We start from the raw sequence: 16,811 nt of genomic DNA on the forward strand, positions 1-16,811 counted from the left end.
ATGTATAACTATGCAGAAACTCGTAGGAAAAAAAACATAATATTCTTATATTGGTTGTTCGTACATTTCTCTCGAAGGATACATTTTCCAACACCAAAATACAATATTGCGCTTGGCCGTATCGTATACATCATACTATAGTTCATAGTGAGTTCCCTGACATTTCATGATCAGATCGAAACAGCTTGTAGTAGTTCGTTGAAGATTCGTCTTGCGTACTGAAGGATTCGTCTTGCGTACTGCCAGGGTTTTTGGTAGTACACGAGTACTGAGAATTCTTTATAACTCGTTGGTGCGAAGTAGACTCGGGAGTGGCTCGATGATTTGGGGACCGTGTGAGTTGAAGTACTATTTTATGGTGGAGAGGTTCAGAAGAAATTTCTTCGGTTTCTCTACATGAGAGAGTACGGATATTATCCATGGCTTTATCCCACTGAGTTCCTCCAGGGTATGCTCGGTTACAGCAGTTTGAAGACCAGAGGGAATGTGTATTTGACTACGCACTTCTTTCGATTGTTGCGCGGTATTATTGACAACCCTGAAATTATGCGGAGCATTCGCTTTTATGTTCCGGATAGTTACCTTAGACAGCGTCAGCATAGACTGTTTCACAATATACAGGACCAACCTGCCAATGGTTATGCCTGTTGGAAGGGCTATCTCTATGTTGAAAAATATTACTTTGGATATTGACATTTTTCACGTCTCTGAGGGAGTTTTTCGTTACAAGATTCGCTTACTTTTTTAACATATTATTCTCTGGATATTACGTATACTTATGTGGTTTTTTTAACTATAACTAATTATTTTAATTATTTCTATATGTATGAATTAAGATATTCCATTTTTTAATGTACATATATATGAATAAATAAAATTTAATTGAATTGAAATCATACTCGTTGTAATATGCGTGTGGAATATTTACAGCAATGTTACAGAAATGGAGCGATATAGGTAATTCTCGAAACGTCTCTGAATATTTACCACCTACATTGTCCTACATAGATAAGAGCAGTTGAACTGCAAACAAAGAATGATAATAGGGAAAATGACAACACTAAATCACGTGTAGTTGTGGCGTAAAACTGATACCCGTGCGTCAACTGGCGCTCTATTGTCTCTCTAATCTTCAGTCGAGGGAAAAATGTGGATTCTGATGCGGCCGGGATTCGGAACATTCGCCAAATCCCTTTATAGGACTATACCCATACCCATACTCATACCCATACATATGCGGCGAAATGTCAGTTGATGCGAACGGACACGTAGAAAAGATGCGAGTATTAGTGTATCTGTACAGTGTACAGTTGTACAGACATCCGGAGGATACAATAGTGTGTCATATCGAGGCTTGCGTTTATTGGACATTGACACCTATTTTTTTTTTTTTTTTTTTTTTTTTTAACACGCCTCCACTCGTTTGCGAGTGATTTTGGCTCTTAGAAACAAGAAAAAGAAATTTAAAGAATATACGCTTCAGTGAACGACAAAAAAAAACCCATACCCACGAAAAAATATAATATAATGTGAGGTAGTTAAAATCAGTATGAAAGAGTTGTGACAATAAAATATTATTACTGTATAAAGTAAACGTAAACATAAAATGAAATTTCGGGCCAAAAGTAAAGAGGGACATTCAATTAGACTTATTAATTAAATTATGCAAATAATATTTAACAAATTCAAATATTTTTATTATTTGTCCTTAGGAATTTAGTCAGAAGTAAATAAGTATCCAAATCATTCTGGGCTAGTAAAAATTTTACGTTAAGAGGGAACGTATTATATTCTTCACATATATTTTGAAGGAATTCACTTCTTTCGAAGAGGGGACAGTCAAAAAACAGATGATCTAATGTCTCATCGTCATTTTCACAAAGACACATTGCCGAAGTAAAGACACCTATTCTCGATAAATGCGAGGCAACGAGACAATGTCCTATTCTCATTCTTGATATTAAAGAGATGTTCAATTTTGATTGCTTTTCGATTTCAAACCATGGTGTAACGGGGATGGAGCATTGAATACTCTTATAAAACAACCCAGTCGAGGAATTCTGCCAGAAAATTGTCCACTCAGATCTGATTTTATTAATTATAGTTGGTAAACAATCGTCAGTAGGACGACTAAAGGAGTGCGGGATGCTTCCATGAAGGCATGCTTCCTTTGCTAGGTGATCAACTCTTTCATTTCCAGAAATTCCGATATGCGAAGGAATCCAACCTAAGGTCACCTTGAAATTTCTCTCGAACGCAAAAAATATAAGATATTTCATTTCACAAATTAGTCCATCATTACTACCATAAATTCCAGATTTCAACTTTTTGATCAGACTTAGGGAATCAGTAAATATTATTGACATAGGAATCTCAAGGTGTATAACTTCCATTAAAGCCTCTTTTAGTGCAATGCACTCGGCAGTAAAAACTGAGGAATCGGAAGGCAGTATGAATAGTCTACTTAATTGAAAAGTTGGAATATAAAATGCCGCACCACAACCTTGGGCTGTTTTAGATCCATCAGTAAATATAAATGTGGAACCAGGCCATTTTTCTTCTATATTCGCCAAGAATGTTTGGTTATTACCTTGGTGATTCAATCGAGCAAATGATTTATCAATACTTATATGTTCTTCTATTTGAGAGGAAAATATTAGTGCTTTAAATGGAGTAGAAAATATTGGCAAGTTGTCCCTGGGGTAAATTGTAAATACTGACTGAATATACTGCATGGACGAACACAATAAAGGAATAGATCTGCGAGCGTTTGTTTCATTTGTCATCTTTTGAGTTAGAATTGACAAGGATTTTATCAAAGGATGATCCTCAAATTCAATTCGTTTCAAAACAAATTTTATTGCAAGATATTTCCTGCGCAGCAACAATGGCATTTCACCAGTTTCTACCTGTAGAGATACAATAGGTGAGGACCTCATCGCTCCTAAAATTAAACGTAAACTCTTTGACTGAATTTGGTCTAATTTTTTCAATTGATATTTTGGCAAAGGGTCAAAAAAATAACTGCCATAATCGAGATGACTACGAATCAATGCTTTATACAACATTTTTAAGGTCGACGGGTGAGCCCCCCACCACACTCGAGACACGGCTCGAAGAATGTTAAGGTTCCTCTCGCACTTTGCGACAACCTCTTCTATGTGTATATTCCATGATAATTTCCTATGGATAGTCATACCCAAGAATTTCACTGACTGCTTAATTGGGATCGGTATTTCCTGAAGTTTGATGCATATATCCGGTATTTTATGTTTATTGGAAAATATTACTAATTGACTTTTTGAGGGAGCAACTTCTAAATAATTACTGCTCAGCCACAACTCTAGATAATGCATTATTGTCTCCATTTCGATCGCACCCTGCGTTATGTTTTTATGGTGGAGATAAATAACAAAATCGTCAGCATATTGTAAAATTTTACTCATACTTGGGAGGGAACTATGTAGGTCTATAGTATATATGTTAAACAGCAAAGGGCTAAGAACTGAGCCTTGTGGTAGGCCCTTATAAACAGTACGCATAATCTTACCAGTAGGGGTTTCAACTACTAGCTCTCTCTGGGAAAGCATATTGAATATTATACGTGATAATTTTTTTGGAATACCTGACGTACAAAGCTTTCTTTCCAGAAAAGGGAGGTTAACGTTGTCATATGCACTTGCTATGTCTACAAAACACGCAATAGTGCACATTTGTGATGTCTTTGCAGATTGTATATCCACGTATAGTAAAGCAATGTTATCTAGACAAGACTTTGCTTTCCTGAAGCCGAACTGAGTGTAGGGAAGGAGGCGTTCAGTTTCAACATGCCATTCTACTCGAGCCTTTATCATGTATTCTAGAATTTTCAGCATACAACAAGATAACGCAATAGGGCGATATGAAGAGCCTTTTGATGAACACTTACCAGGTTTCAAAATTGGAATAATAAGTTGTTGTCTCCATTTTATTGGGACCACAGAAGAATCGAGAACATTATTATATAATTTGAGAAGTTCAACGCGAAAGGAATGTGGGAAGTGTCTTATCATTTGATAAGAAATAAGATCTATACCAGGAGTAGAGTCTCGTGCATGACTGATAGCTAAAGACATTTCTTCCAGAGTAAATCTCTGAGAAAGCCAACTTGGTGACACAACTTTTTGTGCTTCCGAAAATACTTCACATTCTTGAGGAACGTACGGGGGAGCTAGTTTATTTACAAAATCTTCAATCCAATCAGTAGAAGAGCTAGACAATGATGATAAGCACCCTTTGAATCGACGTACAGCACTCCAAATTTGAGAAACAGGTGTTTCTGGTGAGAGTGAGGAACAAAACTCACGCCAACCTTGACGTTTTTTGCGCTGAAGAGTTCTTTTAGCTAATGCTTGAAGTCTCTTCAGTTCTAAAAAATTACCCAAAGACATGTTATACCTATACTCACGCATCGCTTTTTTCCTATCAGAAACTATTGAAGTACACTCATCATCCCACCATGGGGGACACTTAACTTGCTTACGTTTTGCCGTTTTCTTGGGGATAAGTTTATTTGCAACTGAGTACACTTCATTAGTTATAAATGATAGCATTGAGTTTGTATCTTCGAGTTCAAAAAAAGGAAAGCTAACCGCTTCCAAGGCAGTTTCAAAATCTTTCCAATCAACCTGTCTCAGATCGTAACCTCTTGGCTGCCGGTTCAGATAAATTGAGTGTAAGGTTCGTTCGAAAGCAAGAATAATTGGAAAATGGTCACTTGAGTGTGAGTCGTCTAAAACCGACCATTTAATTAATCCCGCTAAGTCCGACGTGCAAATAGATAGGTCGACTGCGTTTTGATTCTGTGTGGGGGGGGCAAGACGGGTAGGTGACCCATCGTTAATTATGCATAAGTTAAGGCTATTCGTAAAGTCTAAGATAGCTCTACCACTAGAATCTGAAGAATTACATCCCATGAAATTGAATGGGCGTTAAAATCCCCCAAAAGAATAAACGAAGATGAGAGCTTTGTAGTAATAGAATCGAAGTACGAACTATCAAAATGCATTTTTGGAGGGATATATATAGAAACAAAAGAGATTCCCGATATATCTATTGCAACAACTTGGTAATTTATGTGTGTTGGTATGGTGATGTGAGTGAACGGAATTTCTGATTTGATCAATAATGCTGTTCCCCCTCTACCATCAAGACGATCGTGTCGAACCGTCTTATAGCCAGGGATATTAAAAGTGAAATTTGGTGGAAGCCATGTTTCTGAAATTGCAGCTATGTCAACATTATGTTCTTGAAGTAATGATATAATTTCGGATTTGTTTGAAACAGCACTTCTGCTGTTCCATTGTAAAATAGTAAATTGTTTTGAGTTAAGTATCCACTTCACCGCCATTTTTAATATTATGAATTAGAGAGTTAATTATAGGAATAAATGAAGCAGCGTTGGACGGTTGATATGAATTAGGATTTGATATCAAAGTAAGTAGAAGTTTAGCAATAGAATCAATTAGACTAGAAATATTTGATGGAACAAGTTCTGATGATGTTGAATTCGATGAATTGTTTTGGGAATAAGCATTATTTTGAAGAGCACAGCCATCCGCAGGATTGGACGCCTGTCCATTCCGATAAGAGAGAAGTGATTCATGTTCCTTTGAATTCCATGCCTGAACATGTCTTGAATTTACAGCAGTAGACTTTATAGGAGGCGAAACCATTGTGATGGGAGTTGAAACGCGTTTAATATTTTTGGAAGTTTTTTCCGCATAGCTAATGGTAGATGTGGGATGTAAATTGGAAGCTTCCTTGTACGTCACATTACCAGCGGCCATTGTATGCTTTATATTCTTTTGTCGAGTCAGTTCTGGGCATGAAAAACTAGAGGCACTGTGCGAGCCATTGCAATTTACGCATTTAATGTTTTCAGTCTGGCATACTTCTCCGAGGTGAGATTCCCCACATTTGTAACACCTAGGGATCGATCGGCATTGTGTTTTCGTGTGGCCAAAGCGGCAACATTGAAAACATAAAATAGTTGGAAAAATATATTGCTCCACTTTTAAAGAATTATGAAACAAATAAACGTTATTGGGTAATGTTTGCCCCTCGAAAGTCAAAACAATCGACTGAGATGGTTTCCATGTCACAGTTTCACAAGATTTATCTTTATAATTAAGACGTCGAGCCTTAATTACCTTACCACATCCATAAGGGACCTCGATTAACTCAATAATTTCTTCAATTGTAAGATCTGTGGACACACTTTTTACAATTCCTAATTTGGTTACTTTAAATGACGGTACATAGGCTTTCAGGGAGTTAGTAACGACAAAGTTTGATGTTAAAAAATTGTTTGCTGCAACGGCAGTCTTAAATGTCAAGGAAATTTTAAATTTGTTTTCCACTCTCACACCTCCTAATATAATGTTACTAATTTTGTTGGTATATAAAAGTTTACCAAAAGTGATAGGATGAAGGGGTTTCGAAGATTCTTGGTATTGAACGAACACCAAGAATGGGCCAGAAGCATTATCCGAATAGGTAAATGATGGAGAGGAAAGGTCGGGAGCAGGGAAAGGAAGTTTGCATGGTTGCAAATCAGGGGAACTGGGTGCCCTGGGTCTTTTTCTATGCTCAAGATCAGGAGGATCCCCAGGATCCTCCATACTTAAGCCTAAATCAACGAAATGCGTAAAATAACGCAGTCACAGAAATTATATTGTCGGTATAATATTTGGCAGCCTCCGTGGTGTGGTGGTTAAGACGTTAAGACGCTCGACTCGCGCGCTGAAGGTTCCGGGTTCGGTTCCCGGTGAGAACACAAAAAATCTAATGGGATTTTCCTCAAGCCTGGTGTTCTTCTGTGCTGTAATTCATCACTGCTATTGGGGCCTCCCGACCTGTCGGAGTGATAAAATAAATAAATGCTCTAATGCGGTTATAGAGTAATCTTTTAATTCATTTTGAAATACATTTCGTTCGTGCTTTTTATTTGTATTTCCTGGGAGGTACGATAACATTTTGAGCATTTAAAAAACAAAATTACCGACGGTTGTGCGGCGGTCAATATCGAGTAGAGGTCAGTGCTCAGTGCTCGGGCCGGGGTCGGGGTAGGCAAATGCCAGTGGTCTCATTGTATTGCCACTATCATCCCGTTTTTAATCATTACCGTGATTCGGATTGGATTGCGTCGAGATTTCGTCGTACGCGCGTTCTACGAAAGTAACCGTTCGGCGATCGTCACGCAAAGGGTTTTTTTTTCGACACTTCGGCACTCCGCGTGCCATTTCCGTCTGCTTCTGCTCCCTTCTGCTAACGCGGTCAAATGTTTGTTTCGACAATCTGAAGAAACTGGAATTACTTTAAGAGAAGTTGGAAATTTAGCGCCCAGAACAGTAAAAACCCCAGAAAATTTGCAGATGGTTAAATCGGCATTTGAGCAGTCACCAAAACGCTTAGCTCGAAAGTACGCGATTGCTTCGGGGGGTCACACCGCTCTTTGAGAATTCTTGTTGTATCATCTCGAAACAAATTAATGCTTGTTCAAGAATTTAGTGATATTGACTAAATTCTTGAAGTCCTCGGTGTACGATCATATGATGTTTGACATGGCAATGAAATATTACCATTTTTTTTCATCGATAGTCTTAACTTCCTGAAAACACGTATCGACATGTCGGTTCGTCAAAATTTGTCATACCCTCGGTAGATAGAGATATAAGAAAAGTTAAGTATACCGTCTCTATATGTACCGATGAAGATAGTGTACGTAATCGCGGCCATGTCGAGAAGCCGCCGAGGAAATATAAATTAGGACTTCTCGTTTCACTCGAAACGCAATATGATCGTAGCTAAGAAACCAAATAAGTTTCAAATAGTTTTCTCGGTCGGGGGTGGATAATAATATGTATCCGGTTTTATCGTAATCGAGCAATTATCAGGATTAATATTCTTTTTTTCCTAGATTTTTAGGAAATATAATCTACTTTATTAGATTTGTTTCTACCACAACTAGCAATATCTGTCCCGATGATCTTACACGATGAGCTATTACGGGAACCACAGAGTCCACATTACGTATAGAAATATTTGCATTGTATATCTCAAAAACTAAATCATTTATTTTTTGTAAATATCGTATAAAAAATGTATAAATGCATCGGTCAATAGTAATATTATCGCTGTTTAAACGTAAATATTTTGTATAAAGTTTATATTTGAAGCACTAACTTTGTGGTTATTCATTATAATAAAAGAAATAAAACAACTTTGTTTTTAACCACTAATTTTTTCACTAAGGTTTACGTAACTAGTTACGTAAACTTTGACGAAGAAGCTTGTTTGCTTTGAAACCGGTCGGTGAAAAATAAAAATTAGTGGTTAAAAACAAAGTTGTTTTTATTTACATATTACAACAGAGATGAAGAACATTTAAGAAAAGGTAATATAGAAGTCTAGGCATCTACAGGGCTTATGACCTGTCAATGGCTGGTTTAAGTGTTTCTCTTAAATGTTCTTCATCTCTGTTGTAATATGTTAATATAAACAGCTCCCCAGGGAGTTGAATCCAGTTCTTGTCTACAAACATTTGGACAAACTCTAAATATTGTCAAAGTTGTTTTATTTATTTTATTGTAAATATTTTGATTGATAAATTTCTCGTCTATTTTTGTTATTACACAATATCTTCATTTATTCGAGAACCTTAAGTGCCTTCGTGTTAGAAGAACTTAGAACTCGGCAACATTGCCCATTTATGTAATGTCGCCGGAAGAAATACAAATGCCGGTTGTGTTGTGTACACAACTTCTACAGTAAAATCTGCATATTATTTTACTTATACTGTTGGCGTTGAGCAAACTGGCGATGTGCGGATATAATTTTCCAAAGCATCCTTTGAAGTATGGAGCGCGGGAGAGGCGAATGAGAACTTGGAAGCGAAGAGGAGCGTTATTGCGTTATTGCGTTATTACATCACCCCGTCTAACGCGGGAATGAGAACTACTTTTCCGATGACCGTCCACCCCCACTGTGTCTCCTTTCGGGATTCCGGGATAACTTCCCGTGCCTATAAAGTGCAGCCCGATCGGATATCTTTGCATGTATCACCGGCAACGGTAATGATAAGTAAACCGCGTTCTCGTTTCACACGAATTTGGGAAGGCGCCGAGGGCCGAGAGACATCTAAAAAATGTTTAGGACGCATTTCTCACTATCGGTTTGCGATTTACAGGCGAGAAAACGGGACAACATTATTAGCGTTTCGATACTGGCAATACAATGTCATAGATGAAATTAAATTAGACTGTTCAATAATCTCCCGAAAACTACTATTAATGTGGAAGATCTTCAAATGGAAAAACAAGAACTGAAGAAATACCTCCGCAGTACCTTTAGTAAATGTTAATTAATAAATGTATTTATATGTACCTACATGTGTAAAACAAACCAGTTTTTGAAAAAAAAATATGCATCGAGGAAAAGTCTTAATGGATAACAAAATGCCATGTAACTAAATACTGGTACAATGAAAAAACACTGTTCTGCAGCACTGAAAGGAAAATAGGTGCAAATAGTAAAAATTAAAGGACATTCGTTCGACTAAAACTGACGTCAGATGAGTAAAGAATGTTCGATGCGAAACTCAACTCGCGTCAATTTGGAGTGTAAAATTGATTTTCTCAGGTGATATTACATAAAAAACGTTTATCTCTCAAGCCACACGCTCAGCTGAGTTAATTATGCTATGCACTTAGGTAAATAACGTCGTTATGTATATTAGATTGAGTACTTTCAACTAGGGATGTTGGATCGGAATCGCGCGATAATTGAAGGAGTTTTATTTCTTGATTCTAAGGAAGGTTCGTGATATCTCTTGGCCGGGAATTTCCTAATAATAATACGCTCTAGTAGGTACCCGTCCCGCGCAAACGTCAACTTCAAAATATGTAGAACATCGCGGGTGGTAGCGCCGGCTGAGCGACCGCGACCGTCCCCTGCCGAGCGTCTCCACAAACTGAACGGGAAAAGGGAACTAAAACATGGGGGGTTGAAAAGCGGAAAATGGCGCTTCACGCAGCTCGGCGGGAAAACAAACGAACGTTCATTCCGATAGTGGAAAACAAATCGCACATCCGATAAAACAGTCATAACTCTAAAAAGCAGAAGTTTCAGGAGAGCCTAAGGCCGTTTTCCAACCACGGAGAAAATCCACCCCGCCCGATTAAATAACATACGGTGGATTGACTTTTATCGTATAATAATTCTTTTTTTAATTATTTGACTTATCGATTGGCAGGTAAACTCACGAGCCGGTACACCGCGAGACCGACTAATCTCCACTCGATTTCTTTTATACTAAATAAATAAAACGATAGTAAAGAAATAAAACGAAAAAAGAAAATAATAAATAAGTATTCACCCACCGTAATTTTACCGGGCAGAATGGATCGGGACGATGCATGTGAAATGGGTCTAAAAACGAAATTAACACCTTATCTTAAAACCGCGTATTTTTCATTGAATCAATTGCTTATCTTTTCACCATTTGAAGTGAAAATCAAATTGATTTTTGATTTATGTAGATTTTGTAATATTTGTTTAGATACCAATGTTTTTAGTATGATAATGTAATTTATAGCCAAAAACGGGGTTTGCCGACGGGAAAGTCTAGTAGCCCATTGTTTGCCGACATATTTTATGAATGAACTGGAGAATAAAATATTTTAAAATTCTCTACTTCTCAAACGTATCATATTATGGAGAAGGTATGAGGACGATGTTTTTTGTTTCTTTACAGGGACGGACCGAGAACTTGAGGCATTCCTTAATTTCCTAAATTCATTACGTAAATAAATCAAATTTACTTAAGAAGTAGAGAAAGATAAAAAAATAAACTTTCCAGACTTGTAATTAACAATTTAAAAAGGGGTTTAGATATCTACAGTAAACCAACATATACAGGCACAATTAGTAATAATTCCTCAAATCATCTAATTGCCCATAAATGATGGAATGATGCGTAGATTAATTAACGTTCCACTAGATGATACTAATTTTTTAAAATAACTTAATACAATAAAACAGATTGCTGATAATAATGGATATCATGAGAACTTCATTGATATACAGGCACAATTAGTTATAATTCCTCAAATCATCTAATAGCTCATAAATGATGGAATGATGCATAGACTAATTAACGTTCCACTATATGATACTAATTTTTTTAAATAACTTAATACAATAAAACAGATTGCTAATAATAATGGATATAATGAGAACTTCATGGATAAAATATTAAATCAAAAACAAAAACGCAAACTTATAAATAAATATTTATACTCTACTCCCACAATACAGCTATTCGTCGACTTACGACCTATGCGACTTACAACTGTTCAACCATAATCCGCGATCATTTGACAATATAATGTTAAACCATTTTTTCTGTACTTGTATAATTGACTTATGAGTAACAAATGTAAAAATTAATAAAATACAATACATCGAGATTTCCAAGTACTTAATTATCAGGAATAATAATTTAACCATAGACAAACCTAAAGTACTCGTTGAAAATGGCCCCAAAAATCTAAATATTTGGGTTAATAATAAGAACTCAAATATTTCCTTTTTTCTTTAAAAAAAAAATATATAAAAATAGAAACGTAGAGGAACTCGATAAACGACACTGACACGCTTATACATTTATAAATCATCGCACAATAATATCATCTGTAATGATTGCGACTCAATCTACAGCTTGCCCACCACATACCGCACACCTCATCTGAGGACATGCGTCTCCTTGGTGGTGCCCACATACACGGAAAAGTTGCTCATTGCCGAACATGAAAACCTGCCCGAAGAAGCTCTCTATAATCTGGTAGCCTTAGCAACTTTTTGCTGAAAGAGGGTAATCCAGAAGTACATAATATGCACTTCATCGGATTAAAAAAGAGGGGAGTGAGTTCTTCACTGACTGAGATTAAATTGATAGGACATGATCAATTCGTCGAAACAAAACTTTTTAAAAGCCTCAAAATTCTTTTTGGAAGCCACCAGATCTGTATATCTGACAGAATTTTTTTATTAAATACAGATTATTAATATAATTTTTCTTCTTCTTCTTCTGATATACGACATATTTGTGGGTTTTGCATTTATTTCAAAAACCTTAACCGTTTATTACAGAATAAAATATTCATATCGGGTTAAACTTAAAAACATCATTCTGTCGCTTCATCGGTTAACACTGTTCATTTACCTTACTTTTGAATCAGTGCAAATGACGTACAGGAACTAAAAGGACTTTTAAATATTATGTAATTGTACAAATTTATTACTAACAAAAAATAAAAACAAATTACTTAAATAATCTCGCTGACCCTAATCTACATATATCCCCTAATAGAACATATTGCCTCCGATTGGATTCTGAAGCACTACCAGCGGGCACATCAACCATCAACCTCCTATCCGTACATAACATTTGTCTTATATTTCACTTAAAGATTCTTCTCATTGTTTCTTTGAATCCCTTAAAATACGTATGTGTATATTTATGTTTTTCCTTTTTTCACAATGTTATTACTATTTTATTTTATTTTTACATCTGAGCACGTTTTTCATTCTTTATTTTAATTCTTAACTTTCAATTACTTTTACAAATATTCTTTATATTTGATATTATTTAAATTTATAAATACTATCTACAAACTTTAAAATAACTTTTTTTTATTTTAATTTTAATTTTGAAACAACTTCCATTTATGTTTTTTTTCCTTCTCTTTTTTGTACTTTCATTAATAACCTTACATATAATTACTTTATAATATGGAAACTTCACTGGTCCATTAGAGTTAAGTCTAACTGTGTAAAATATAAAACTATGTAACTGTACTGTATGTTTCCAAAATAAAAAAATAAAATAGAAAAATAAAAAAAAAAAGCACTTTTCACAATAACTTATTTGACACCGCATTAAATGAATTGCGGCTAAAATTCACAGTGATGACAAAATAAATTATTTTACAATTATATAAAATAAATATATTACAAAACGGCGCTATTTACAGAAGTTTTCCACTACATACTAATATTAATGACGGTTTGTAAATTGAGGGAGCGCAGGCGAGAAGCGGAGAAGTTGCTTACAAACATCAAAATACCCGAAATAAGTCTGAATATCGTATGCATTATTTTGAATTACAGATTCTTCGTTATTACATTTTGATCACTCACTGACCGAAAGTTTTGTCCGAATACTTCATACATCCGAATATTTTTTATGCGGTTCTCGTAGCATTATTTACAATTACAATTCTTATTTTCTCCCTTCGCTAGTTTACGAGCCTAACTTTTTGTTTAGATATTTGATATACCCATCTGAATATGTTGCGTGGTACTGATAGCGTTATTTCGAGTAACAGATTCTTTTATATTGCGTTCGATTGCTCCGAACAAGGTGTACGTGTACGCTAACCGACGGAGTGAATGTTCTAGCATGTAACGGTCAGCGATAGCACCTACACAAATTGGACGCTCTCATTTCTTCGAGTCTGGTAGAACAACACTTAATTATTTAATTAAATTAAATTAAATTAACTTAACAATAGAATCACCATGTAAAGCGCCCTTGAGGTATTTTATTACGAAAATGGCGCTATATAAGTTATCCACAATAAATAAATAAATAAACACGACAACGTTATGAATCTAAATGGTGCATACGCAAATTTACAACATTTACTACAGAACTGGACAAAATAGTATAAAATTACAAACGGTTTGTATGTACATAATTAATAATGACATTTCTACCACTCTAATAGAGTGAAAACTCGTGTTTAAAGAGAGAGTTGGTTTTAGTAGTATCCGGCATATTCGACGAATACACTATCAAGATCAATAATGCAGCTAGCTAGATAGATATGTAGCTCGTCGATATAGGAAACGTGCAAACGTAGGTGTGTACACTTACTGAGAATAATACACTTACCACCAGGTGATACGTTAATTTTGTTCAGTTAGTTAATATTGAATTTGTACATCTACCGGTATATATTTACTTTACTTATTGTACCTACAGTAAACACGAAAGGCTTTGAAATTTGTTTGGAGGAATAAATACAGTACAAAGGTCATTGACCTCTCGACAGTTGTCCCCGTTCGATAGAAACTAACATTGTGGCTAAAAATAATATGCTTTTATCTAAATTTAATTATAAAAAATAAGTTATTATTATTTCACAACACAATTATGCGGTTATTAATAAAAATTAAATTAATTTTTATTTTTTTATAACAGCTTTTCGGATTCACGGTACTCGGGCATTCGTACTATTATGATAGTCAACACTGCTTAGAATATTTCCACTTGCGAAAACCTAAGTACTTATGGATAAGGAGAACCATCTCACTTTGTACACGGGGATGTAGCATAAGTGTCGGTGATGTATCTGAGTAAAATTAAATATGAGCTTCACTGAAAAATGCGATATAAATTTCTATTTTATCTAACAAATACGATCAATATTTAAACAAATGTACTTATTTGCAATAAACCGCGAGTTCTAATGAGAAAATGCATACCTACTTGATATTAGAATATAAGTTATGTTGACTTATAAAGAAAGCCACCGATCGATAATACACGCGTAATATTATATTGATTACTTAATTAAATGTATTCTTGTAGTAAAAGCTGCAATTTACTAAATGGTAATTTTACAAAGAAAATAATTATGACAGCTGACTCACCTTAGGTGTTCGAATAAGATCCATCTTCAAAAACTTCCGTTGTAATCTTAACAAAACCAAATGAATCTTGAATAAATTCTCTAAAAAATCATACCGATAAAATAAATCACTGAACTAAATCAATAAAGTATTTGTATGTGTGGTTAACAATATTTAAACACTTGTAAATGTCACCCATATGTTTAGATTTGGCAACCGCTTGTCAAAGTGTCAAACAAAACTTTGTCTCCGTCATTTTGTTGGCTAACCTGTAGCCTTTGGTATTTACATTAAGGCTCGTTTATACTAAATACAAGTTAATATTTTGGTATATTGTGCATAAACTTTTTATTGGAATGGGCAATTATCACGGATTTTTTTATTAGCTAATAAATTAACTTGAAAAACCACAAGACAATCGGTAGTATTTTTATTGAAATCTGTAAAGAAATAAGGGAGATATAAAGGATCAAAGTCTAGTCATTTGGATGTAAATAAAAACAGACAACTCATGACGTCACTAAGTTTGACGTCATCGAATACCGAGACAGTTTTTACGTAAAAATGTATGATTTGAGTAGAGTAAGTGGAATGGGGTGACTTTGATCAGTTTCGAACTTAAAACGTGTGAGCGAGAAAATAATAAAAACTTGGTGATCAAAGTCAACCCTTCGGAGCGGGGTCGCTTTGATACATCATGATTTTATGCGTTTGTTTTAAACATTTTATTTTATTTTTTCTTTATTTAGATAAAAAAAAAAAAGTTTACAACGTATACAACATTAAAGACATTTTTTAAATAAATTTAATAAATATATTTTCATTAACGTTTCCCTTTACGTAAAAAAAACAATATTTGTGTATAAAATGAGGAGTGACGTCTTACAATAATTTGTTTATTTTATTTTTAATCAGTAAATATTTTTTGTATATCATATAAATTATAAAAAAAAACGGTGTTTTCAGTCAGTCCTACACAAAAAATAATTATAAATATAACTTTTCACTTCTTTCTGAATTATACTATCCATTCTCCAATAATAAATTACTTACAAAAAAAAACACTCAGGTATTAGGAAATAATGAAAAGGCGTGTAATTAATAAGCGTTTAAGTCGAATCTCATGAAATAATTAAGTAAATAAAAATAATATACATACACATAAAACAAAAATTATTTTTCTAATTATTGTAAACCAAAAAATGGAATTTTAATATAAACTCAAAAATGATAATCAAAATATAAATCAAGTTTAAAAATGAATAATTATGGCGCTTAAAAAAAATGTATTAATGAAATATTTCAAATAATTGATAAAGATAACATAATATACCTTGCTTTATGATTGAATATAATTATAAGTTAATAAATTTAATATTGTGTATAAGAATTTGTTTATTGGCTGACATTATTATCGAAACAGAATGAGAGGTTATTGTGTTCTTTTTATTTGATGAAAACTTATCTTTCATAGCTTTTGAAAACATTTATTTTACCGAATAACTTAGAATCCATTACTTTATTCCAGGAAAGCAATTATTGTATCTGCTAATCTGTTTCTTACAAAGACGTGAAACATACTTGGGAAATTAATATTGGCCATATTCATCAGTGTTCGACAAAAATTCACAAGAAGTGCAATTGAAGTGTATGAGGTTTTTTACAAGCATTTCGTAACAATTATCTGATTTACTAGATAAATCACTTCACCATTATCGTTCGAGAACGAAGCTTCACATTTATTTGCTCACCTTTAAAAGAAAATCTTTTAGACTCGCTCATTTGAGTCACTATATTTTTTATTTATATTCTGAAATTCCGTATGTTAAGGGGAAATCCCCAGTCCCAACATTTTACTATCGCTTGGTGTATAAAATTTTCCTTCTGTTCTGGAAAACTGGCTAAAACGCTTTTAAGGATGTTTAACTTTATATTATTCATTGTATAGTGTTTCAAATAATATTTTGTAATGGTTGGAAGCAGCCCGAATGTTCATAACAGCTTTTCCTAGTATTTTAACAAAATATTTTTATGTAGGCCCTGTCTCAAAACTTTTATTAATAAGTTCGAAT

The 16,811-nt window shown here is 34.3% G+C and overlaps 1 protein-coding gene across 2 annotated transcripts in view; it reads right to left on the reverse strand.

The window, feature by feature from the left end:
• Mtmr6 (Myotubularin related protein 6) overlaps window positions 1-14,969 on the reverse strand; it is a 46,394-nt gene extending 31,425 nt beyond the window's left edge. The window contains exon 1 of one of the 2 annotated variants that reach the window (XM_088239692.1): window positions 14,761-14,969. In XM_088239692.1, the coding sequence (XP_088095818.1) occupies window positions 14,761-14,784 (24 nt within the window). In that variant the 5' untranslated portion in view covers window positions 14,785-14,969. Of the gene's footprint in view, window positions 1-9,913; window positions 10,015-14,760 lie in introns of those variants that run through there. The other variant, XM_088239691.1, reaches the window with a different exon arrangement.
• Between the last annotated feature and the right edge of the window lie 1,842 nt (window positions 14,970-16,811).

Source organism: Micrasema longulum, unplaced genomic scaffold (assembly GCF_059751315.1).
Source record: "Micrasema longulum isolate JH-2025_06_02 unplaced genomic scaffold, ASM5975131v1 h1tg002224l, whole genome shotgun sequence".
In the NCBI taxonomy this organism is placed as follows: domain Eukaryota; kingdom Metazoa; phylum Arthropoda; class Insecta; order Trichoptera; family Brachycentridae; genus Micrasema; species Micrasema longulum.